The sequence below is a fragment of the Myotis lucifugus genome, unplaced genomic scaffold (genome assembly GCF_000147115.1).
Source record: "Myotis lucifugus unplaced genomic scaffold, Myoluc2.0 scaffold_184, whole genome shotgun sequence".
NCBI classification, from domain to species: Eukaryota; Metazoa; Chordata; class Mammalia; order Chiroptera; family Vespertilionidae; genus Myotis; species Myotis lucifugus.
In genome coordinates this window covers 2,042,724-2,070,577 of record NW_005871232.1, presented here as the reverse complement: position 1 = coordinate 2,070,577, position 27,854 = coordinate 2,042,724, and the positions used below count along the sequence as shown (strand labels likewise).

At 35.8% G+C, this 27,854-nt stretch overlaps 1 protein-coding gene across 2 annotated transcripts in view; it reads right to left on the bottom strand.

Annotated features, from left to right (window-relative positions):
* ATAD1 (ATPase family, AAA domain containing 1) overlaps positions 1-27,837 on the bottom strand; it is a 30,027-nt gene extending 2,190 nt beyond the window's left edge. The window contains exons 1-9 of one of the 2 annotated variants that reach the window (XM_023760477.1): positions 27,680-27,837; positions 23,438-23,613; positions 17,422-17,520; positions 14,816-14,936; positions 13,174-13,374; positions 10,309-10,415; positions 7,325-7,414; positions 3,982-4,032; positions 1,577-1,710 (exon numbers count right to left, since the gene is read on the bottom strand). In XM_023760477.1, coding sequence (XP_023616245.1) covers positions 1,577-1,710; positions 3,982-4,032; positions 7,325-7,414; positions 10,309-10,415; positions 13,174-13,374; positions 14,816-14,936; positions 17,422-17,520; positions 23,438-23,599 — 965 coding nt within the window. In that variant the 5' untranslated portion in view covers positions 23,600-23,613; positions 27,680-27,837. The remainder of the gene's footprint in view (positions 1-1,576; positions 1,711-3,981; positions 4,033-7,324; positions 7,415-10,308; positions 10,416-13,173; positions 13,375-14,815; positions 14,937-17,421; positions 17,521-23,437; positions 23,614-27,679) is intronic. The other variant, XM_023760478.1, reaches the window with a different exon arrangement.
* Between the last annotated feature and the right edge of the window lie 17 nt (positions 27,838-27,854).

The window sequence follows — 27,854 nt, the reverse complement described above, 5'->3', positions numbered from 1 at the left end:
GTCCTCCCAACTTCAATCATAAGAAAAACACAGTATATAATGTCTCCTTTGTAACTTACGGACACTTAGGAAAAACCATTTGGGAAAAAATTTTAAGATAATCCAAGTCTATTGGTCAGATTTTTCACATTGAAATATTAAAATTTTCACGGCTTTGAGGACAGCAGAGAAACTTTCATTATTAATGTAATTTTATTTAAGCAAAATTTGTAAATTATTTTCTTTTTCTCCTCTTAATCTTATTTATAAGAATAAAAAGCTTTGGCATGTAGATTGGCTACAGAGGTCAAAAGTATTCCCAACTTTAGCGCTAGAGCAGCTGGAGCAATAAATAAATGGGAGTTGCTCTCTGCATGTTAGGGATCAAGGGAACACGGAAGAAAGGTCCAGGACTAGTGCATACCTAGCTAGGGTTAACAGGGTAGCTTTCATGCAAACCTTTCTATACCAAGAGCAGCTTTTTCTTCTACGGCAATGCACTATAATTAAACACAATACAAGAGGTAAATCCAGGTCACTTGGAGTGAAAGCCTCAGGGGCATGAGGAAAAAAGACAGAAACAGAGGGTAAGAGCTGGAGAACTCATTCAACACAAGCCCCAAAGTCCACCAGCTTGCCAGAGTCATAGAAATTCTTCGTTAAGAAGAGGTTGATACTTGGCCCTGGCCAGTTTTGCTCAGTGGGTAGAGCATCGGCCTGTGGACTGAAGGGTCCCAGGTTCCATTCCAGTCAAGGACACGTACCTCAGTTGCAGGCTCAATCCCTGGCCCTGGTCAGGGTATGTGTGGGAGGCAGCCAACTGATGTGTCTCTCTCTCACATCGATGTTTCTCTCTCTCTGACTCTCCCCCTCCCTTCCACTCTCTAAAAGTCAATGGAAAGATATCCTTGGGTGAGGATTGAAAAAGAAGAAGTCTGATACTTTGAACAGGGGTTTAGAATGCAGAATTATACTGGCTCAGGGCAAGTAGCCTTTTGGAAAACTTCCCAAGGGACATAGTTCATCAGAGCTGAGCTTCCAGTTCAGCAGTATCTTTGCTGGAATAAGGCTGGTACAAAACTGGTTTCTCAAGCTCATACTTTGAAACTGGTTTCAAGTGCAATTTGCTGCAATGACAAATGGTTTATTTGTTTAGTAAATATATTATTAAGAAGGCCCACCCATTTACATGTTAAATTTCTGGAACACAAGGTACTATTATCATATAAAATGAAATTTAGGAATTTAAGATACAAAGCAATCCAGGAACACTAGAGGACCCTGTTTTCTTAGTGAAGGTGGGCAAACCTAAGTTTCTGTCAGCTTTCTGTGACCAGTCCATGGATTTTCAGTATAAATTTAGCTTTTTATCTCTACCTCTTCATTTTAGACTCTCCTCAAAACACCCCTCCCCCACAATCATCTTCAGAACTCACCTTTAAAAAAAGACAATAAATACAGTTGGGGAGATTGTTAATTCCAACTTACCTTTTATTCCATATGCAGAGTTCATATTACAAAGCAAAATAAGAGAAACTAACCTAAAAGCTCTAAAAGGATTTGGTAAATATTAGAGATCAACTCTATACACACATACCTTTCCTCTGATGTAGAATTAACATATTCCCTGACACAGAGGAGGGCAGCATCTCTACACATCTCTTTCAGGTCACTTCCTGAAAACCCATCAGTTTCCTGGGCAACTTCTAGCAGGTCCACATGCCTGTCCACCTTAAACAAATAGGTATAAAACACACTTTAAAAAAAAACATAAAATATACTGCAAAGGATATATCCAAATACTCATCTTAGAAATAAAGAATGGTAAGCATATTGGAACAGCATGGAAAGAGAATCATTAAAAAGTATTTTCAGTTTTAACTATAAAAGCTTAAAATTTGAAATCTAATTTTTATTAAGTGTCATTATGACCAATAAGTCTTAGTAGATATATCATGGTGTGATAGTGAAAAAAACATTCAAACAATGTTGGAATCACTTCAGTAGCTCTTAGAAGGGTCCCAAGTTAATACTTTTCTATAGTCAACATATTTAGCAAACAGCCTACATTATTTAAGTCCCAAGTCCATTACAAAAAATATATTCCACTGAAATACTCTCACATCCTTTGGTATTCTATTACCTCACCATTAATTCAACACTTACAGTCTTTGCTCTCCAACATAAGTTTATATAGTCAAACCAATTAAGTGACTGTATTGGCACATAATAGACTTGGGTTAATATAATCATACCAAATGTATACATAGATGAAGAGAAAAAAAAGCAAGGAAAGTTATAATAATTACCATCTATTAAATGATTATGTGTCATTCACTTTACATGTATTATTCTCATTTAATCCTGTCAGGTAAGTATTCTCATATTCATTTTCAGAGAATAGTGAGACCTGGAAAGGTTAAATAAATTGCCCAAGGTCACACCATTGCCAAAGTCAGATTTGAACACAATGTAGCAGAGATCCAGCTATATTTTTCCCCCACAGAGCTAACCATTTGTCTTAACGTTTACTTTTCCCCATTGACTTGAAATGCTACATTTACTAGTTACTAAATTCCCATTTGTTTTTGTGGAAGACCCAAGGTTAACACATTGCGCACCAGTAGTTTTATTGCTAGCTTTACCCAGTGGCCAGATAAGTTTCTATTGAACGAGTACAAAAAACGTTTTACAAAATATCATACTTTAAAAAGATATTAGCTTGTAAGAACATGTTACAAATAACTTCAAAATCAATGGGTATTTAATTTTAAGGCGTGCCTTTAACATTTATGTAAAACACTGTGTAATATGAAAACACGAGAATGCTTGTGATCGCCCGCAATTTGTTAAGTAAGAAGAGCAAATTTACACAAGGCCGAGAGACTTGGAGTTGAGAGGGCATGGGGTCTATTGTCAGCCCTGCAACTGTGACCTCACATGACAGTGTTCTAATTCCTAAAGGTGGAGGTTAAAGAGAAATCACACATATTCTTTGATTTAAAAAAAAAGTGAACTCAGAAGGTAGGTGGGAGGCAAACAGTAATGATAAGCAAAGAAAAAAGTAAGCATATAGATAAGTCTATATAGATTTTACTACATAAACTAATAATAATTTGTGGTAAAGAAACCATGTAGAACTAATATGCTAGCCAATAAGAAAATGTAATACACAAGGGACACCTACGTTAAGGCATTTTAAAGTCTTAAAATTATAGTATTGAAAAGAGGGCACACCTATTAACTTGTACTTTAAGTATACATGTAAAAAAAAAATTGAAGGGTGCCACTAAAAGAGAATGTGTCACTTCTAAAGCAGCAGAGGAAAGGGGAAAAGAGGAATAAAGAATATAAAGGCAACAGTAAAGAGCACAGGGTGGGGTGTGGTACGTGGAGAGAAAGCCAAGAAAAAGCATGATACATAGAAAGAAAGAATGAATCTAAATTTATGAGTAATCATAATACAAACAGACTAAACCAGACTGGCAAAAGACAAGATTAGACTGCACACACACACAAAAAAAAAAGAAAAAAAAAGTGTAGCCTAGTGTGGCTCAGTGGTTGAGCACTAACCCATGAACCAGGAGGTCACGGTTCAATTCCAGGTCAGGGCAAGTGCCCAGGATGCAGGTTAGATCCCCACTGGGGGGGCATGTTAAGAGATGGCCGATCAATAATTCTCTCTCATCACTGATGTTTCTATCCCTATCTCCCTCTCCCTCTCTCTAAAAAAAAAATATATATATATATATATATATATATATTTTTAAAATACATTACAATTAAATAAAAAACAAAACCCCCACATTTCTGTACATAGATAAACATATCTTGTATACTTGGAAAACAGTGAGTTATATGATCAGCCAAGAGTTTTATATAGTAATTTATGTCAAGTTCAAAGCTACATTATTCTCAGCTTTCTTTTTCATTTCTCTCTAAAATGATGTAAGGACATAAACATATTTATAAGATAGGGAAAAATTGTAATTTTTTACTTACATTTTCATTTTTCAAAATGAGTTTCAGGATTGCTTCTCTTTGTTTTAGAGCCTAAAACAGGATAATTTCCAGTTAGCTTTAAAAAAAAAGGGGGTGTTGGAAATCAACTAGTTTTCCTAATATTTCTTTCTTCCCTGTAAATTACCTGATAATCCCTATAGGAAATGACAGAAACTCTGACAAGGTCATGGAAACTACTGACTAAAACAAGGTCTTGGTTGTCCTACTCAACTATATCTTCTTATTCTGAATCCCCAATGCCTAGCACAATGTCTGGCAGAAAACACGCCCTTAAACATTTCTTGAGTAGACGACCTATGACTACCAATGACTTTCCTCTATTACTCTGTAAATCTCCTTTTCTTCATTTAGAAAACTTCTGAAAACACCACTGCCATAAATTTTTTACCAGTAATTGGAGAGATGGCAAACAAAACCCCTTCAGTTCCTCCATTTCAACATATAACTTCCATGTTCACTAACTTACATGAGTGAATTTTATTTAGTGCTGATAGCACATTTGTTCATATGCCTGCATGCTCCCCCCAATGATGCATCTTACTATTACACCAGAGAACAGAAGCTGGTATAAAATGCCTTACATATAGAAAGTATAAATGCTTTTAAGAATCATTATGGCCAAACTCATCCCTATTTCCATAACCACTGAAAAAAATCAGATCTGCTGACAACAAATATAAAATCAAATGACCCGAAAAACACAACAAACCCTGCTGTTTCTGTAATCAAGGATGTTACGTATGAGGGTTAATTTGGTGTGTCAGGTGATCTCCAAAAACTACTTTTTTATTTTAAAATAAACATTTAACTTGGAGAGGAGTTTTAAGGTAAGGTTAATCAGACACTTTGATGTCATAGTTATGCAATTTCAAAAAATTACCCTATTCTCTCTAAACAGAATGAAAAGAGGGTTATAAAATCCCAGTTTCTACATTAACAGTCTTCGAATTTATAACAAATTTGTAAATCTATTACAATTCATTTTGGTAACTCACACAATTAATATATTAAACGTATAACTTTAGCCCTGGTCAGTATGGCTCAGTTGGTTGGAGCATCATCCTGTGCATCTGAAGGTCTCAGATTCGATCCCCAGGCAGGGTGCCTACAGAAGGCAACCGAACGATGTTTCTTTCTCTCTCTCTCTCTAGCTCTCTCTTTCTCTCTCTCTCTCTCGCTCTCTCTCTACCCCCTCCCCATTCTAAGATCAATAAAAAATACAAAAATCTGGGGGGGGGGGGGGGAACGAATATAACTTTAGTAGTCTACTTTCCATGCTATGTATCCTATGTTCTATTCTACTGTATTCTACTTTGTTTTCTATTGGACTACAAGCAAATATTCTATCAATATAATCTTTGTCTTCAAACCACTGAGGTAGACTAATTTTCCATAAAAGTGTTTGGATGTCCAGCTAACAAAATAAAACAGAAATTCTTCTGTGTGGTATACAAAGTTCATCAAACCTGGCAGCAGTCTCATGATCCATTTTCCTTGATGCTCTAACGCAGTGGTTCTTAACCTTCCTAATGCCGTGACCCTTTAAATACAGTTCCTCATGTTGTGGTGACTCCCAATTTCATTGTTACAAATTGAACATAACTAAAGCATAGTGATTAATCACAAAAACAATATGTAATTATATTTGTGTTTTCCGATGGTCTTAGGCAACCCCTGTGAAAGGGTCGTTTGACCCCCGAAGGGGTCGCGACCCACAGGTTGAGAACCACTGCTCTAACGGACGTACCCCAGAAGTCACAGCTTCCACACAGAAATTTCTTGCCTTTGTTCATTTGGGCAGGAAAGCCTTCTCTTACCTCACAATTCCTACCACCCTTCAATGCCCAGCTGGATTCTGTACATTTTAATTCTTATTTATTAATTTTTTTTTTTAGAGAGAGAGGGAGAAAGAAACATTGCTTTGTTGTTCCACTTATTAAGGCACTCATTGGTTACTTCTTGTATGTGCCCTGATGGAGGATCCAAACCACAACCATGGCATATTGGGAAGATGCTCTAACCCAGTGGTCACCAACGTTTCAGACCTCACGGACCACCGGTTGGCGACCGCTGCCTAACCAAATGAGCTACTGGCCAGGGCTAAGTCTGTACATTTCATCAACTCCCCACACAGAATTATTAGTATTCTTCATCATCTCAGGTTCTCACAGTTCTTTAAACATACCTGTGTACAGTACACTTTGCATTATTTATTTACATATCTGACTACACTGCAACAGAGTTCTTTGAGGACAGGGGCTATGTTCCATTCACCAGAGCCTTGCGGGGGTTTGACACATATTAATGCTCAATGAATACTGGTCATACAAAATAAATTATATAGTCTCCTACATCAGGTTAAAAAAATTCTCTTCACTGATTTATCAGGTAAAGTTCCTAAAAGAGTGGATAAATATATGCATACTCTCAGAGGAACCAGAGGTTGTAGCTACAGCAAATCAGAGTAAATTTATAGAGGCTATAACCATCAATCTTTAGGAAACAGGTTTACTGCCACAAATTGATCTGGTAAGTTGCAGAATGTTAAGTGGGACAAAGAACTTTTAGCCAGAGATTGTAAGTGAATTATTATTTACTTCAAAATTTGAAAGAAACAACCTAAAAGTTCCTCTACATAGCTGTACATGTAACATGCTGATTGTATAGTACATATCTTCTGTTACTAACAGGTTTTTTTTTTCTTTGATCTAAAGTCAGAGAAAATTCAGGGTCTGAGTATTCTGTGCAAAAATCAGAGTATCAATAAATTATTATTATCTACTGAGGGTACTTCTTAACAAAAGAATGCTGAAAAGCATATAGTACTGTTTCAACACATTCCCATTAAGTTAAAGTCTAATATCTTAACTACTGGTTAACCATTAATCCTGTCAAAGGAAAGCACCTGTTACAGCTGCTAATAATTAATCAAATAAATCCCGGCTGTTATCCTGTCAGGACTTCTGAACAGAACAGATCTTTAACCCCAACCCCTATCCTAAAACTACAATTTAGATTCTTGTATGTATCTTCCATAAATAACTTGCAACAATCTAAAGAAAACCACTAAAGTATGTAGGCAAAGTTAAGGTAATTACATACATTGAGGAGAAGCAAATCATATGGATCTTAGGAAAGAAAGAAGAGAAAAGCAAGAGTAGAAAGAACAAAGAAACAATTATGTGGATTTTTGCCCTATTCCTCCCCTGCCTGTCATAAATAAGTGCTATTTTAAAAAAATCATTCCTTTCTTGAAATCACAGGTAAAGACCTTTAGAAAGTGAGTATTTAACTGTTCATAACATCAATCAAAACCACCTACTGGCTGGTTGATATGAAATCTTGTAGGCATTCTTCTCATTATAGCTGAGTCAAGATCCTGAGGACGATTAGTCGCTCCCATCACTATGACCTAAATATATAAAGAAAGCAAAGGTATTAAATCCACCAATAATAATGCTTTTAAGTTGTTATTAAAGGGGCTTAGAAAATATAGAAAATTAAGTGGCATTTAAACTAAATCTTCTATAAGAAATCTGACATTAATCCAGTATGTATTACTCAAATATTTATACATACAAATTGAAGTTAATCCTAATAGTGATAGCAATCCTGGTAAGATTTTTTTTTAAAAAAAAATTACTGTATTTTACAAAATATGGTTACTCAATTGCTACATGTTGAATAACTAAGAGCCATTTATGTTATAGCTTGGGAGTATATGTGGGATATTAATAGTAATAAGGAAAGAATCGTTTCCCCTAAGTCTAAGGATACTGGTAAAAGTAATAGATATGTACATTTTCCTCGACATTTCACATCATTATCTCATGGCATGTGTCAGCACTACAGGTGACATCTTTTCAATGCTGGTAATACCTCAAGCAACTCAACCTTACACAAGGGCAACAGAATAAAAGTAAACATCAAAATTCTGGGTAGAATTTTTTTAAAAATGCTGGTGACCCTGCCAACCTCTGTGTCAATGTCATTGATTTATAAAGGATGTAGAGATGAAAAATCAACATGAATAAAGACAAAGATATACAAAAGTTAATTTCTGAAGGGCTTCAATATTACCATTACTGTTGATATTTCTGTATAACCTAATAACAGCACACATTAGCTATCCAAAATGAAATTTATTGATATTTTAATGGAAAGTTTTATTTAATATTATTTTATTTCAGCCTAAGAAGTTTTAGATTTCTGAAATAATTACAAGTCTAACTCCAGAACATGTTGAAAAATCCATTAAATCTTGTATTTTACATTCAATGATAAGAGCCAAATTACTTTCAATTAACTGTGAAAGGTTGCCACCTAGAGGGAAAAAAGTACAAATACAAATTTGAGAAATGTTAGTTCTACAATGCAATTTTGCATTTGGTTAAGAGGCCTTAAAAAATCAAAATATTAATGCTCTTATTTTGTGGTTTGTTTGTTTTACTATCTACAATTCTATAAATTAATAAGAAAGGAAAATTTCTTACTACATTTTAAACAAAGTCTTAGAGTGATCAAATGAACTAATTGCATAAGATAAAGGATGAATATAAGAAAGTACATTTTAAGATAGAGTATTAAGTGTTAAAAGAGAGATATGAAACAAAAAAAACCCATGGAAGATGGAATGCTAAAAATTAGGATCAAGGAATCCAAATAAATCTAACATAACATGGACTAAAGAATACCAATAAGATAATAATAAATATTCATGATGAAAAAGCAAGAGTGAATGAAACCACCTGTAGTTTCACTTCAAGAAGCAAATTTTAAGGAGCAATTTTAGGGGGCAAAAACTGGTAGGGAACCTTTACACTTATCTTTATTTACTGTAAATGAACTAAAATAAATAATGGAAAGCAATAGTAATTTTTTAGCATTTAAGCAACAAAATTAATGCACCTTTAGGTATTTAGTTAAGACTTTTAAAAATCTTTAGACAAAATATCAAGATACATTTTTTATCATTTCACATTTAAAATAATCAGATCTAAATTTAGTCCTCAAAACTTTAGGTCAATGACTATCCTAAAAACACTATGGTCTTTTATGTCCCATGTATCTCAAGGTGAAGAATGTCATCAGTTAACTTGGATTTCTGGTAGTGGTGACAGATTTAATTGTGTCATTCTACTATTTTTGTTTCATTTGTGGCAATATCAGACATATAAGAAAGCTAGCTGGGGTACTGGATTCCATCCATAGTCAGAGAACAGACAATTTTAGAGAAAAGCTAACTGGTTCAGATCAAAGAAGAGTATGTCTAAAATTGTTATTTAAATTAATGTCAATTTTAACACCCTCAACACTAAAAAGGTTAAATAAAATGTTGCTGGAGTTAAATAAAAAAGTAACATCTTTATTTGCTCCCTCAAATAAAAATCTGTCAAGGAAAACAGTAAGCACTATTAGCTGGGATACTGGATTCCATCCATAGTCAGAGAACAGACAATTTTAGAGAAAAGCTAACTGGTTCAGATCAAAGAAGAGTATGTCTAAAATGGGCATGTACCTTGGTTGTGGGCACATCCCCAGTGGAGGGTGTGCAGGAGGCAGCTGATTGATGTTTCTCTCTCATAGATGTTTCTAACTCTCTATCCCTCTCCCTTTCTCTCTGTAAAAAATCAATAAAATATATTTTAAAAAAAAGAAATCCTGGTTCTGAAAACTGTTTCAGTTGTGTATATCAGAACCATGCTGTGGAGCTCTGAATGAAGTGGCTCTGGAGTATAAAATTCATCCAATTATCATTCTTTCCTTGGCTTTTGAAACTATAATATGATAGGATAGAATATCATATTAAGCTATTTCCTCTTACCTGGCCTAAACTACTCAATTATCTAAGTATTTTAAATTCTGTTGCTTAGGAGAATACTAGTTTGGGAAACCTGTAAACTACTCCCACTGAAGAGCTTTATCAGAACCAATTATTAATAAAAATCGTTTCTATTAATGTCACCTAAATTCACCTGTTGTGCTTTCTTCTCTTTCTTTTGATTTATGGTAACATGGTGGATAAAGGAGGTTCTTTACCCCTCTGGCTACAAAACATACACAAATAATAAAGTATCTACAAAACTCAGATAAATTAATCGACAAACTGCAAAAAAACTAAGGAAATTAAGCTGAGGCCAGTATGAAGACAGTGCATTAGGGAGGTAAGCAAGGGTAAAAACAGACCCAGAGCCACTAGTCACTTCCTCTTTCTTGGCATAATGATCCTAAAAATTCCAAGGAGAGGTTTCACCCTGGATTTTTCTTTTCAACACTACAAGTTTAAGGCACATTTCTTTCAAATACCTGGCAACTGTGATCAGTATCCAATCCATCCCAGAGACTCATAAACTGAGCTTTCATCATGGCTGTAGCTTCGTGGTCAGAACTTGAACGGTTTCGTAGAAAGGAGTCTAGAAGGAAAAGGTCCTTAATGTTAGAAATTAACAAATTATTTACTCTTTATATAATCTTAAATCATTTAACCAAAAGCCAATAACTTCCTGAAAGATTACAAGAAAAAGGGTTACTATGCCTTTTCACACATTATTCTGATATAACAATTTTGGCAAATTATTGGGCAAACTGAAAAACACACACACAATCAATTCACAAACTTCATTTCTTTCCTAAAAATACATTTATGCTAACATGTATAAAAGAAGTAAAGGATCTGGTACTGAGAGGCTAGAAAAAGATCAAGTAGTGTCTTCGAGGAAAATCTGTGTAGTTGGCCCTAACTTTCCAGATTATCTGTATCCTTTGTGCTCTTAATTATGGGGTCACAACCTTTTCCTCACTTTCCCTGGTAATAAATAAAATGACATTAGAAAATGTCAAAACACTATTAGGTGGGAAAATGTAGGACAGAAAATGGTTCAAAACATACAAGCTAGCATACATGTAAAAAAGCAAACAAAATGCAAATAACTTTGGTTATTGCTCAGTGAAATACTTAAGAACAACTTTAATTTCCTGTTTTGAATTATTTTGTTTTCCAAATTATCTACAATGAACATCAAATGCTTTTAAGAAGCGGGGAAGCATTTTCCTCTTAGAATGAAAAAACTAAAAGGTCATACATCCTAAGAATAAAACAAGACAGTAAAAATAAATCCTGGATTTTCTTATACAGTTCCAATTTTGTACAATCTATCCATTATTGGACTATGTATCAAACTAACTCACCCAAAAAAAAAAAAAAAATACAACAAAGATAAAGAAAATCTAATCATTTAAAATTATTTATTTTTTAAAGATAAATTAAGTTCAGCTGCCTACTTAACCACCACTGTGTAGTAGTGCTTACAAGAGACACACTTAAATATAAGGGCTCAGAACAGTGAAAAGGATGGCAAAAGACATGTAAATACTATTTGAAAGGTTGGATAAAGTATTTTTATAAAAACTTAATACATATCTGATAAATGTTGCTAGAACATTTTTTATATACTAAAAAAAAAATCTAGACACAAACCTTATACCTTTCACAAAAAATTAACTCAAAATGCATCACAGATCTAAATGTAAAACACAAAACTATAAAGCCAGAATACAGGAGAAAATCCATACAGGGTATGATGATGAGTTTTTACAAACAACACCAAAAACAATCCATCCAAGAAAAAATAGTGGAGTTGGAGTCCATTAAAATTAAAAGTCCTTCCTTGTGGAAGACATTGTTAGAGAAAAGCCAAAGCACAGACTAGGGAAAAGTATTTACGAAACATATATTTGACAAAGGATTTGTATCCAAAATATACAATGAACTCTTAAAATTCAACAACAGAAAAACCCAAAAAGATCTAAACAGATACCCACCTCACCTCTCCAGAGAAGATATACAGATGCAAATAAGCGTATGAAAAGATGCTCAATAACATGTCATTAGGGAATTGCAAATTAATATAACAATAAGACACCGCTACAAACTTATTAGAATAGCTAAAATCAAAAAAACTTATAATAAAATCCAATAAACTGCTGAAGAAGATGCAGAACAACAGATTCCTTTTATTTATTGCTGATGAAACTGCAAAATGGTATAGCCACTTTGGAAGATAGTTTGCTAGTTTCTTACAAAGCTAAATATAGTTTTACCATAAGATCCAGCAATCATAATGAACATCAACAAGAATTATCAAAAAGCCCTAGCTGGTTAGAGCGTAACCTGTGGCCTGAAGGGTCCCAGGTTCAATTCCGGGCAAGGGCACATGCCCGGGTTGCAGGCTTGATCCCCAATGTTGCGTGTGCAGGAGGCAGCCGGTCAATGATTCTCTCTCATCACTGATGTTTCTATCTCTCTTTCCCTCTCCCATCCTCTCTGAAATCAATAAAAATATGTTAAAAAAAATTACAAAACAAAAAAATCACCCCAAAAAAACAACAATTTACAAGCAAGGAAATCCAAATGACTAATCAACATGTTAAAAGATGCCTGAATTTAATAGTAAGCTGGAAAACCCAAATTAAAACAATAATGAGATAATTTATGCTATTTAAACTGGCAAAAAGTAATAATATCTGACAAAAAAAATTTTAGGGAGTTTCTAGGGATACAAACTACACAATGAAAGTAAAAACAGGTATAACCACTCTGACGAACTGGTAGTCCTCATTCGGTTGAAGATGAACACAACATACAGTCTAATGGTTCAACTACTAGTTGATATCTACCCTGGACAAACATATGTGCTTAAGGAAACATGCAAATGGATGTCTACTGCATTCGGTTTGTAAGAGGGAAAACAGAAAAAGCTATCCAATAGGATAATGAACAGACTCATTCAGCAACACAGAAATTATGCAGAGCATATTAGGATGGTGGTTATCACTTTTGTTTTTAATAATTTGGCCTAAAAATTGTTAAAAACTCAACTTGGCCCAGCCGGCATGGCTCAGTGGTTGAGCATCACTTTGAACCAGGAGATCATGGTTCGATTCCAGTCAGGGTGCATGCTTGGGTTGCGGGCTCGATACCCAGTGGGGGGCGTGTAGAAGGCAGCCAATCACTGATTCTCTCTCATCATTGATGTTTCTCTCTCTCTCTCCTTCTCCCTTCCTCTCTGAAATCAATAAAAATATATTAAAAAAACAAAACTCAATTTGGTCATCTAAATACCAACCTTAAATATGGCATTTTAAAATGCTCCAATAGAAAACATAGCATACCTATTTCATCTATAAAGATGATGGAAGGCTGCAGCTTTATGGCAAGAGAAAAAACAGCAGCAGCTAATTTCTGAGATTCTCCATACCACTTATCTGTCAGTGTTGAAGGCTGAAGGTTAATAAATCGACAGCCTGCTTCTTTGGCTGTAGCCTTGGCAATCAATGTTTTACCACAGCCTGGAGGCCCATAGAGAAGAACACCTGGAAATAAACATGTTTTTATTATTTCCTTTAAGAGAACAAGATACTTGCTTTAGTTTGTGATAATCAACATATTAATTCTAGCCACAGTATAATTTTTCCCAATATTCACTTGTTTTTATTCACATTTTTTAATAGTAGAAAAGGAAGAAGCCATATTCTATATTCAGTGTCAGTGATGACAAGTATTTGGGATTATGGAATCTTGTGCCTCCTCCCTTCAATAAAAATGTCCGGCCAGGTAACGTTCACTTTTTGACCTGGGTGATAATTACATAAGTGTTAGTGTTATAATTACCCATTCAACTATTTTATTCCCATTTCCTTATATATGTTAAATTTCACTAAGATTCATGTTTTCTCACCTGACATGTTATCAGTGACTCTAGCAATATTATTTAAAAGTGGCACTTATTTTTTGCCTGCCAGTATGGCTCAGTAGTTGAGCATTGACCTATGAACCAGGAGGTTACAGTTCGATTCCAGGTCAGGGCACATGCCCGGATTGCAGGCCCAATCCCCAGTAGGCATTACATTTAAGGATGCAGTTATAAGCCCCCTACTGGGGAATGGAGCCCGCAATGCGGGCATGTGAACTGACTAGGAATTGAACCATGACCTCCTGGTTCATAGGTTAACGCTCAACCACTGAGCCACGACACGGCTGGGCATCTTTCAATTCTTGAATTCCAAGACTTTCAAAGTAATTACTAAGGACAAGGAAACATTTCCCTTAAAAATAATGTGTATTTAGTAATTAAGTGGAAATAATTAAAAGGGAAAAAGTCACTAGAATTGTGAAACAACAAAAAAAAGTCCTATTGTACACTTGAAACCTATATAATCTTATTAACCAATGTTGCCCCAATAAATTTAATTTTTTAAAAAAAGTCTTATCTCGAAAACAAAACAAAAAAACCACATTGTGACTTTGGACTTTTTTTTAACCTTGATTTTCCCAATTTCCATTTATTTGGACGTAATAAATGAGTTTGAAATAAAAGGATTATTTTGCAATGTTAACTTCATCTAAATTTGGGAAGCTAAAGAATGAGCGATTATATCGGAAACCTATTCACACTGTTGTTGGCCATCCAATTCCGATTCATCACTCTGAACCCCTGGAGCAGATAGAGAAGTTGCATCAGACCTACATGGAGGAGCTAAGGAAATTATCTGAGAAGCACAAAGGGAAGTATGGTATCCCAGAGCTCTAATCTTTAACTGTACTTTAGGAGAATGAGAGAACATCCCACTGAGAGAATAAATATGTTAAATACCTTAAGAAAAAACACACAAAAAGAATGAGCAATTATTTGAAAACTGTTAGTTTACTGGATCTCAGCATTCTCTAGAAAATCTAACTTCAAATCCACCAGTTCTATAATGACAAAGTTTCAGTGGTTCTAAGATTTTTAATGCTGTAGCAAATATACTTTACCTTTTGGAGGCTGTAGAAGCCTAGAATTTTCAAACAAATGCTTCTTTTTGATAGGTAAGATGACAGTGTCTTTCAGATCCGTAATGACATCATCTAAACCTGCTATATCACTCCAAGTAACCTGGTAAAAGGTAAGGTCAACATGAATTTTACAACGGATGTATACTCACTAAAGTAAAAAAAATTCCACCAGCCCCAGCTGGTTTGGCTCAGTGGATAGAATGTCAGCCTGCGAACCAAAGGGTCCCTGGTTCGATTCCAGTCAAGCGCACATACCCAGGTTGTGGGCTCGATCCCCAGAGGGGGGCATGCAGGAGGCAGCCGATCAATGATTCTTTCATCATTGATGTTTCTATCTCTATCTCCCTCAATAAAATCAATAAAAATATTTTTAAAAATATATATACATATACATATATATATTTTTTGTTGATTTCAGAGAGGAAGGGAGAGGGAGATAGAGATAGAAACATCAATAATGAGAGAGAATCATTGATCGGCTGCCTCCTATATGCCCCCAACTGGTGATCGAGCCCACAACCTGGGCATGTGCCCTTGGCTGGAATCAAACCTGGGACCCTCCAGTCCGCAGGCTGACGCTCTATCCACTGAGTCAAACCAGCCAGGGCAATAAAAATATATTTTTTTTAAAAATTTCCCCCAAATGGTAACATTTATTCTGATAAGTATACATAAACAGTAAAAAATTAAAATTATATATTACTGAGAGTAAAGACATTTCATAGTAATAATGAAATTAAAGCACTATGACACTGCAAAAAGGAATTTAATAGTCAACTACCTACCATTAAAAAAAGAAAAAAGCACTAGGTCTGGCACTTAAAACTGCAGGGACTTTAAAAGCTGAATTCACCCAGCCGAGAAGATTGACAACCAGCTCAGTTAATTCAGCACTGTTGATCTGGAAGAGCTCACCAGAAGTGTACCTAATTCATATATGATGCTGTCAAGCATAATAGGAGTGAATTTTAGAAAAAAGGCCTATACCACCCAAATGGACTTCTGAATTTTATTAACCAAAAGTAAAATAGTATTAAAACTTATCTTTATAAATAGTAAATAGGGGACAAATACTTTCAAAATAGACACAGTTTGCCCAGCTGGTGTGGCTCAGTGGTTGAGTATCGACCTATGAACCAGGAGGTCACAGTTCGAATCCCAGTCAGGGCACATGCCTGGGTTGTGGGCTCGGTCCCCAGTGTGAGGTGTGCAGGAGGCAGCCGATCCATGATTCTCTCTCATCATTGATGTTTCTATCTCTCTCTCCCTCTCTCTTCCTCTCTAAAATATATTTTTTAAAAATAAAATAAAACAGACACAGTTTGTGTATTTTAAAGCCTTCTGACGTTTTTTTTAATAAACTGAAAAGACCACTTAAAAAAAAAATCAACCTAACTCTAATATAACTGAGTAAAGAGGCTGAATTTGGTGCCAGTCAGAAGCAGTATTTACAACAAACTTACTTTCTTTAAAACTTAAAAAAAAGTACTATTTTAAATTTATAAATCAAATTCAAATAGAGGATTAATTCTGGGGGTATGTATGTCTTTGTGCACACAGATAATAACAGACATTGTAGATTTTTATTTTCTAGATTTGGGAATAGGATATCAAATTTCATTCTATTTATTTATAACCTCTTGTTACAAAATGTACTTAAACCTCTTCTTACAAAATATTCACATAAGATTTTTAGAGTTTACATTACTCTGGTCCTCAAAATAACCCTTTTTAAGTAGATAGAGCAGGTATTATACATGTATAATCCAGAACAATTCCCTGGGTTATACATGAGGGAACTGAGACTCAAAGAGGACATAATTTGCCAAGGCCATGAATGGAAAAACCGGGATTCAGAATCTTGTGTTGCCTACCATACTTCATTATAAAAACCTAAGTTTAAATTCCAAATCAAATATCCACATGACTTAAAGCAATATATTTTATATGCCACAAAGGTAAATATAAACAAGCACAAATTTAACTCAACAAATGTGCACAAAAATAAGTTAACAAAGCAGGACTGAAATTATTATCCTTATGCTTATAAGGCAGGCCCTTGGCTGGAGTATGGGAACTTAGGTTTTAAGAGTGTTCCCATCACTCCCTGATAAGAACAGTTCACTGTGCCTAAACTATTTGTGCAAACAATTTGGTTTGTGGCAAATACCTATTTTCCTTCAGAACTTTGGTATATGTGAGAAAAACAAAGTCTACACAACCAGTACCGATTAAAACCCTGGGCATGAAGTCTCTAATGAGTTTCCCCATGGATAGTATTTTACATGGGTTCTCACAACTTGTTGATGGTGGAATCAGGTGCATCCTGTGTGACTTTACTGGGAGAAGAGTCTTGGACGCTTGTGCCTGATTTCCTTCAGACTTTATCATTTTATCCCATGACCCTCTTTCCTTGCTGATTTTGCCTTGTATCCTTTGGCTGTAATAAGCCATGTCTGTGGGGACCCCTATGCTGAATGCTCTGATTCCTCCTACAGAATCATCAGACCTGGTTATGGCCTTTGGGACCACTGACACAAAATTCTAGACCCCCCAAAATATTAAATAAGATTAAAGGTACATACATGCATGTTAAGAGGGTCTACAAGATGAGCAGCAATACTCATTTCATATTCTGAAAGCTTCACATTTTTCACACCAATTTGCTTCATTAACTTCTCCGCCTAGGGGGGAAGGGAACAAGCAACCTTCTTTAGTTTGATATTTAGATATGGGCACTTCAAAAGAGGCATCTGTGAAATATAAAAAGCAATGAACACAAGAATTTTCCAAGAATATTCTAGGCCCCTTGACTTCATCCTTGCCCGTTGGAAGTCCTTAGGTAAAGAAAAATTTGAGGGTCTACTCTACAGAAACAAGAGCAATTTAAACCAGCTCATGAAAAATGAGGGGAAATGAGAAAATAGGGTACATATTTTAAAGAGATAAATACAGGGCCTCACACTGCTGCAATGAGACTCTAAGGTCCAACTTGATATCTCTTTCCTAGTAGGATGATCATGACAGGTACAGACGAAACCTCAAGATGAAAGACTGAGGAATTAAAGATATCAAGAAATAGACAACTGGAATTTATTTAAATTAACAGAGTATCTGAAAACAGGTGCCTAACTTCCTTCAAATAACTCAGGTATTTACAATAGGTGTTCATACCTATCTAATTTCAAATTGTTCTGAGATGCTCTCCCATAAAGTCAATTCCTGATGCTAGGCAACCAGATAAACATTTACTGAGTGTGCCAAATATTATGTCAAAATACCATAAATAGATTAACTCATTGAATCTTCAGAGTGAGCCTATGGGCTAGACACAATTTTTCTCCATAATGGAAAAAGAAACCGAAATTTAGCTCAGACTAAGTAACTGCCTTAGGTTAAAGTGAGCCAATGAAAGAGGCAATATTCAAATCCTGGCAGTCCAACACTAGAACCCATACTCTAACCACCAAACATATTACCTTGGTTTCCCCAATTATATAAAAGTTTGTGATTACTAAGGAGTCTTAAATAATCTACAAATAACATTCAAATTTCAAATAAGTTAGCATTTTTAGAAATGAAGGTGCTCTGCTAAGTCATGTATTTACCTAAATTTTTGTTACATTTTCCTAAAATACTTGTGATTATATTAAATCTTGCTGTTTGTCAGGGGTATCGCTGCTCTACAAGGAAATTCAAATCACACAGCATTCTAGTTATAGAGTGGTTAAAGGATTAGTATAAATGTGTGTTGATCATATCCTAGTAATAATAACATTTTTTAAAAGTGCTATGAACCACATCATTATTCCTATTCTGTATCCCCCTGTAAAATTACTCAATGGATAAAGCTGCCTTTCCCAGATCCCTTTTACCTCTTTCTTATAAATATCTTCTCTTTCACTGCCTTTAAATCTTTTATGTGTCAGCTATGAAAGGTATCCTATTGTGCTATCTATAACAGTATTAACTCTTCCTTTTCATTATGATTCTATAAATGTAAAGCCATCCCACATGTGTTCTTTTTTAGGCCATGCTCTAAAATAGTTGGTTCTCAACGGGGGGTGATTTTGCATCCGAAAGGACATTTGGCAAAGTTTTGGGTTGTGACAACTTGAAGGGAAGAGTGCTACTGGTATCCAGTCAGCAGAGATGGGGATGCTGCTAAACATTTCAGAAGGCACAGGATAGCCTGTCTCCTTACCCTCCCACCAAATTATCTGGCCCCAAATGTCATTACTACAGAGTTGGGAAACCTGCCTTTTTCTCCATTAAAGTCACATTCTGCTCTTTACATTCCTTTTGTCACCCCCTTACTCTATCTAAAATTTCACTCCAGGCCAAAATTAACTCTCGCTTCAAATAATAACAACCTTTATTATATCTGAGATTTTCCTTAAAAAAAGAAAATCATCAACTATGTTTTTTACCCTATAGAGATAGAAATTGTTCTAGTCAAGTTTCCCTAGAATCTTTTCCCAACAACAGCAGTCTCACTTAGCATTGTGTTCAGGTTGCATTAATTACACTGACAAAAAAAGAGAAATTAATGTTTATTGAGCATCTATGACATGCCTGGCACTGCACTGAGTACTTTATAATTAACCCTTTAACCACCCTTAGAACAGCTATTATTCTCATTTCTCAGATGAGGAACTCAAGGGTCAAAGAAATTAGAAGAACTGCCAAAACTACAGCTAGAAATTGGCATTTCCAGAGCTCAAACTCGAATTTTTCAAAGTTTATATTCAGCTGAAACACTAATAGTCCTCATTTGGGAGAGCAGATCAGTTAAAACAACTATAAAATGAAAAGAAAGCACCCCAAAACACAATACCACCTCCAAACTCTGTTCCAGGAATAAGTCATTCAATTGTCTAGCTTTGACACATTTAACTGAGCCTCCATTTCTAAAATGTTTTAACTAGAAAAACAAAATTATGATTGGATTACTCTAGAAATGGCTTATGTTCATGTGTTGTTTTATCATTTACAGCTTAATGACAATTACATTTTCTAGGCATCAACATTTACTTGGATTTAAGTGGGTCTCTCTGAGCAGTTGTCTCTATGGACAGAAAATGGTGCACTGGGTTATGAAAGGAGTCAGAGGTAGGAGGGAAGCTTACATTTTACTGTATGTTCATCTTTTTTACTGTTTCATAGTATTTTTTTATCCTTTCATGCTTTTCTTTTTTTTCCTCCATGTGAAGTATGATTTTAAAAATTAAGAAGTGGGGTAGGAAATAGTAAACTAATATTTTTGCCTTAAACAGGGAAAGAAGAAATGGAGAAAAGGAGAAGAAACACTCATTTCATTCAGATTCTGAAAGATCACTAAAGTTGTTTGTTCTTTTGGAAGAATAATTTTAGAAAGAGATAGCATTACCAAATAAAGAATAAAAAAGAGAGATGAACTAATTAAATGTAGGTTAAAAACCTTTTACTGCCCTAGCTGGTTTGGCTCAGTGGATAGAGCGCTGGACTACGGACTAAAGGGTCCCAGATTCGATTCTAGTCAAGGGCACATGCCCGGGTTGCAGGCTCAATCCCCAGTAGGGGGCATGCAGGAGGCAGCCAATCAGTGATTCTTTCTCATCATTGATGTTTCTATCTCTCCCTCTCTCTTCCTCTCTGAAATAAAAATATATTTTAAAAAATACACCTTTTACTGAGGTCACGGCTAAAGTACATACTCCAATTTAAGTGTAGAAAGAGGAAATCACTGATACAGAGCTTTTAAAAATGTACTTAATTAGAAAATAGCAAAGAATTTGAGTAATTATCTTTATATATTAGATGCAAGCTCTTACCACCAACATACATTAAAATTCTAGAAAATGTACTTTTCTAGATATGTGAAGACCATCATCCTAGGGAAAGTGCACTTACATCTCTTCCTTCTGATTTTACCATATGTATTCTGAAAGTTATTGGGTAAAATGCCCAAATCAAATGTCATCTTCCCATAAACTTGCCCTATCTACCAGTTTCTAAACCTCTATAAAGATATTATGAGTCACCCAGCCAGTGTGGCTCAGTGGATGAGTATCGACCTATGAACCTGGGGGGTTCAAGGTTCATTTCCTGGTCAGGGCATTTGCTCAGGTTGTGGGATCGATCCCAAGTGTGGGGCTTGCAAGAGGCAGCTGATCAATGATTCGCATCATCATTGATGTTTCTATCTCTCTCTCCCTCTCCCTCTCCCTTCCTCTCTGAATTCAATAAAAATTAGAGCATTTGAGGGTATGTGCTAGGGGTGGGGGTGGCCGGGGAGAGGTCAATGGGGGAAAAAGGAGACTTATGTAATACTTTAAACAATAAAGAATTTAAATTAAAAAAAAATTAGAGCGTTATCCCAATATGTGAAAGTTGCGAGTTGGATCCCCAGGTCAGGACACATACAAGCAGCAACCGATGAATGCATAAATAAGTGGAACAACAAATTGATGTTTCTCTCTCTCTATCTCCAAAATCAATAAATAAAAATTTTTAAAATGATATTATGAGTCTTTGAAGACACCAGAGAAATCTTGAATTTATTTGTAAGATGTCTTTTTTCTTTTCCCATATTATCACAAAGTCCTTCCAACATCCATTATTATTACTCTTTCTGCGCATTACATTCCTTTTCTCACTCCCTTACTCTATCTACTAGGTCTCTGCCAGAACTGTTTCCATATCATCCACCGACTCGAAAGTTTTTAATGGCTTACCACTGACTGTACAGAAGACTCCCAACTGGTCAATAGCGTACTTCAATAGCCAGGGAGATAAGGCAGGGAAAAAGGAAGGGTAACAGAGAACTATAGCTCCTGGCCAAACAGAAAGCACGCCTCCTTTTTAGTTGATGAACTTCTAAACTGCTGTGGCATTTATCAGCCTCTGTTCACCCAACAAAATATTAAAAAGACTGAGTAAAAAAAAAAAGCAGAGCTCTGTTCTCTAACTTTATACTCAAGAGTCCTTCATCATTTAGTCCCTTAATTTTCCCTTCAAATTCTACTAGTTAGTTGCATAAACACTCTATTCCAACCCATGTAGTCTATTTACTGTTTCTTTAACAGGTGTTGTTATTCCTACCCCCATCATGATTCTGTTCATGATTTTCTACTTAAAACTGTCCTTGCCTATTCAAGGCCAAGATCTTTCATGAAGTCATCCTCAATTGCCTCAATCATCAGTGAATGCTTTCTGTGAATGCCATAGTTTCTGTCTTCACTACTCAGTAGGAAATTAGAATAATCTACTTACGATTATAATTTATATTGTCATGAACAAGTCTTTTCTCCCTACATGGCACTATGGTATTAGATACTTCACGTACCTGATATTTTGACCAATACTATATACGCAGTTTTCAATAAAGGCTTAATGTGTTCATGTATTACTTAAGTATCTATATTTGGCTTTCTACATGTCTTCCACATGTGTATCCCAGCACTCTTAGAAACCAAGAAAATAAATGACAAAATTGTGTTCAAAGTCACATTCTGCTCTTTAAAAATTTTTAAATAACATGATGTTATCAATAATTTGACCTCAGACTTAAATTGACTTTCATGATTCAGGTGGCGGGAGTGGGGCTGCACTTAGGTTGACATGTGGGCATACACAAATTCATTTTTTTTTTTAAATCCACACTAGTCAGACTTTCTAGAGAGCTATGAGTTGACTGATATGATGATATAATCTAGACATTGAGTCAATTAGTTTATAATCATATTCGAGGAACAAACTCACAAGTGTCCAAATTGCTTTTCAGACATATACAATAAGCAGTAATTATAAAAGTATAGTTTTCATTGATTTAAGAGCTATGCATAGCTCTGTAAAACAGTCATTTCTTTATATCCCAATTTCTCACACCAGCCTACAGCATTTGAAAGAACAAGATTTATTCATCTTTTATCCTTGGCACCAAGCATTTGCTAGGAGCTCAATAAAGATTTATTGAATGCAACAGGGTCACAATTCACAGAAGAAATCTAAAAATCCATGAATAAAATATCTTGCCCTCAAGCAGCAAGAAAAATTTGATAGACTCCTTGAAGGCTTTGTTTTTTTTTAAAGAAAAACAGGAACCAAAACAAATATATCATCTTAATGAGAAAAGGACCACAAGAGGCAATAGGTGAAAAATAAAATTACAACTTATATTAACATTTTTAAAGCGATTCCTTAATTAGAAATTAGTGTAGTTTGTAAATTTATGACTGAATACTTGTCAGTATTTTCCACATTTCAAATGTCAAACAAAGCAAAATGTACACCTTATTAAAGATAAATTTTGTTTAATCTGTTAAAAAATTTTACCTAGATTCCTTCAGAAACAAATAGCTGACAAAAAATAATCTAATGAGAATGTTCAGAACCAAATGCTATAATATTTTTATTCATCATTTTCTATTCTAAAGTTGCTTATATATCAAAAAGTATTTGAGAAACAATTATTTTTAGGAATAATGAAATATGACAAAAACATTTTAATGTAAATCTTACAGAATTTCTCATTAACTTATAATTCTACTACATCCTTAGTTTTATGGAAAAATATTTGCTAACTACAAGAAAAATGATCCTCAAATATTTTATTCATACCTGTTTCTGAGCTTCTACTTTTTGCTTTCTGGTTGGATCAATTGCATCTACCATCCATTTGATTGTAAAGTATGTTACTGCACCAAATATTGTCAAACGGAAAATTAACCCAACAACTTCATTCCGACTCAAGGGACGAGAAAAGGCTTCAGCATGTACCATCTTGACAGTTAACCCTTAAAAAACAAACAGAAATGTCACTAAGTAATAACTAGTCATAAAAACTAGGAGGCTGGTAAGAACCTTATATTAAGCAACAAGAACTGCTAGTCAAATTCAACATTACCTACCTTTAAAAAGTGTTTTATTTTGAGGAGAAATGGATTTTTAAGTGTTAGGTAAACAAACACATTTTAAGTTCCCCTTGGTAACTGAAGGGACAAATTAGAAACTGAGGTTAATTTACTAGAATTTTTAATGAACTTCCCTAAAAGCTCATATAATTTAAGTAGAGAATAATTCTATTTGAAAAATACAAAACATTTTAAGGTATTTATTTACTCTTCAAACAGCTTTAAAATAACTACAATTTCAGATTCTAGAAAAATAATGACTCTAACACTAATCTAACCAAAGAAAGGCAGCCAAACAATGAGATACTTTACTAATGTGATGGTAAGAATTTCTTCTATTAAGTGTAAAGTAAACCAGGTAATTTTTGAGTAAAATTCAAATTGTGAGCTCACTACTTCCTAATATTTACTTTTAAAGGTCCTCAAGTCCTGCTTAAATTTGCCGTTTCCTTAATAAGTGTCATTTTTTGAGCTATATATACTATTGTTTCCTACAACCCAGCTAAATCTGAAGCAACAGAATCTTCAAATATTTTTGAACCACAAAAATACAGCCCACACCCAAGAGAGAGAGGGCTAAAAAAAGGCAATGAGCCTATTTTTACATATATCTCTGAACAGCTACATCAGTCATAGCTAGGCTTACAGAAGGCATGCACACCCCTGTCCAAGGCAATGCCTACCCAGAATAACAACCTTATTAGGGACAATGTGACTATCACATTTTGGGAGATGGAATCTCAGCTTCAAATAACGCTTAATACTCTCACTAGAGGCCCCGGTGCACAAAATTTGTGCACGGGATGGGGGGTCCCCTCAGCCCAGCCTGCACCCTCTCCAATCCGGGACCCCACAGGGATGGGGCCTAAACCGGCAGTCAGACATCCCTCTTGCAATCCGGGACCGCTGGCTCCTAACTGCTCACCTGTCTGCCTGCCTGATCATCCCTAACCACCTCTGCCTGCAGGCCTGATTGCCCCTAATCGCTCTCCCCTGTCAGCCTGATCGCCCCTAACCGCTCTGCCTACCTGCCTGATCGCCCCTAAATGCGTCTGCCTCAGCCCCCGCCACTGTGGCTTTGTCCGAAAGGACGTCCGGAAGGTCATTTGGCTGCCCAGTCTAATTAGCAATATTATGCTTTTATTAGTATAGATAGCACACAAATGTGTTGAGTGCAATATGACCAGGGGGAAAAAAACAAAGAGAATATATATTTTGAACTCATGTGAAAGGGAACAAATCAGGATTTGTACAAATGGCTCAGCAACAGGTAAAAATTAGGTACTGCAGGTCATTCCAGCTCTAAAAATTATTTCTCTTTTCACTATTACTACTCAATTAAAGATCCTCTTCATGTCCCTCCCTCTAAAATAGTGCCCACAATTTTGAAATTCCTTTTAGATACCTCCCCTCCATTCAAGAGTATATATGCCCCTCCCTAATAAAAAGACCTCAAATCTTTCCCTTTATTTACAGGAATCCCAACTATTAAAGACTATTCTAACCTAGCCCCAAAAGTAACTTAAGCATTTTACTTCTCACCACTGCTTAGTAGGAATTCTCAATAATTGGTGTCACTAGGATCGGAAAATGCCTTAAGTATTATCCCTCTAGCCCAGTGGTCGGCAAACTCATTAGTCAACAGAGCCAAATATCAACAGTACAACGATTGAAGCTTCTTTTGAGAGCCAAAATTTTTAAACTTAAACTATATAGGTAGGTACATTGTTATTAACTTAATTAGGATACTCCTAAGGCTTAGGAAGAGCCACACTCAAGGGGCCAAAGAGCCGCATGTGGCTCGCGAGCCGCAGTTTGCCGACCACTGCTCTAGCCTATCTGCCCTGGATGGGCCATTTCTCCCCATTCATCTAGGATTAGTCAAATTCTATCCAAATTTTAAAAGCTTCACATGCTCCATAAAGGCTTTCAGATCACATTAATCCTCTATATTATTCATTTGGTTGTATTATTTAACTTATGTGATATTGAGTCTGCTCAACTAGAGTTGAAATCCTTATAAACAAGATTTATATTTTACCCATTTTTATAACTGTCACATACAAAAAAAGAGGCTATTCAATAATTCTTTAACAAATAAATTGGAACTGCAGAAAACCTCCCATTCAATCATTCCAACACAATTGCTGCCCAATTTCTTAATGGCTCAAAGAAAAGTCAAAGGTTCCATTGACTTTACTTCTCCATTACTAGAAGCCATTCACTTTTCAATATGACATTATTTCATTTAAACTTAACTAAAAAATTGAAAGCCTTCATTGTGAGGGAAGAAACTGGGGCCTAGAAATGCTAAATGATTTATTTAATTCATACCATAAAGCACTTATTAAATGTATATAATGCCTACTATATACTGGACATACAATAATGGCTAAGATACAATTACTTTGCACAAGGAACGCGCAGTCTTATTACATTAATTGTTTTTTTAATGGAGCTAGGGAGAAGCCATCTAATTAAAATGTCTCCTCTTATAATAAATCAGTGTACTTTCTTCCATCAGCATAAATTACTATAAATAGGTTAAGAATATTCCACTTCTCATAGGATGTGAAAATTTGACTTCTTTAGCCTTTATTCCAACAGAGTAAATTTGAAAATGCAGTTGGATAGGATATGTAGTATCATTATGAGGGACACTATTCATTGACGAAAATAAACCGGTAGGCAAAATAAGGGTTTTAACTTAACAATCTTTGAAAACTAGAGATGTTTGAATAAAAGGTTTTCATTTATTTAAAGTTTGATTTGGTAGTGAAAAAACTGCCATCTACTGGATGTTCACTGAACTACATGAATAACTACAGTTGTTACCAGCACATCCCAGTCAAGATAATAACAATTTTAATCCTATAAAAAAATTAAGATGCAAGACCTCTGTTAACTACATTATTTCCTATAATTAAATCATTAGCTGTAATACAGTAGTCCAGACCTACGGTCATTTCTAAAATAGTAACTCCATCTTTTAAAATGACCTCAAAATCCTGAAATGAAACTGAAACTTCTACTTGTAGGTTGTAACTGTATATACTTTATTGCACACTTATCTATCATTCATATGACATTGATATGCCTGCAATGTAAGGTCGTTACAGTAACACCACCATTACAGCACAATTTGCAATGAAAGCTGCATATGCATACGGCAGTAGGGAATGTATTTCAACCTTTTATAAAACATGAGGATCAACGACATGACACACATTTATGTACAATATAGATGGTGCTGTGTACAACTAAGAAATACCGCAAAACACTGTCACGCTGTTATTTGCTAGAGAAACATGACACCAGATAGTTGTTCATTTCAAAGAGTTCTTCTCCATTTCAGGGCAGAAAACTCTGAAATCGCACTACCTTGTCAATGACCAGTGTACCGACAGGTTAAGGACTGAGTCTAGTGTTCACCCTGTAGTATTTCTCTCCTGATTCAGGGCAGTGTTTTTACAAAGTTTTTCTCAACCCCAAAGTCCCGGTTTCGCAGACATCAAGGTCCAATGAACACGAGGCTATGTCTGTCAATGAAAGACTGCCAACCTTCACATAAAGGACAGGTTATAATTAACATCATCCTCCGCGAAAGTGTGCCCGGGCCGTAAGAATCACCTCCGCTTCTGCACTAGGTGGGATCCGTGCCACTGCAACAATCACACCCCGTTCTCTCGGGCCGCCTTGGCGAAGACCCCGGTTCTCAGGTCGCCCGGGACGACCCCAAGCCCAAGCAGCGACCCCGATGCCTTACACATTCCCTGCAGGAAACGGCATAACTCTCGGGAACAGTTCTCGCCGAGACCCGAGGGCCTAGGCCGGGCGGGAAGCCAAGGCGAGGCCGGGGACGCCCTTGGAGGTGAATCCGCTGGAGACCCAGGGTTGGGGGAGGCTAGGGGGCGACATGGAGGTGGGACATGGAGGAAGGAGAGCTGACCTTTCTCGCTGGGCTTCCCAGCTCCGAGCCGGTCCTTGAAGGAGCTCACTGGGATCCCGCGCCCGCACCACGAGGCCCCGCCGGAACCCGCTACTCCCTCCCGTGCAAAAACACCGGCAGCAGGAGTCCTCAGCTCGTGTCACCCGGGAAGGAAACGCCGCCTGGCAGAGAACAC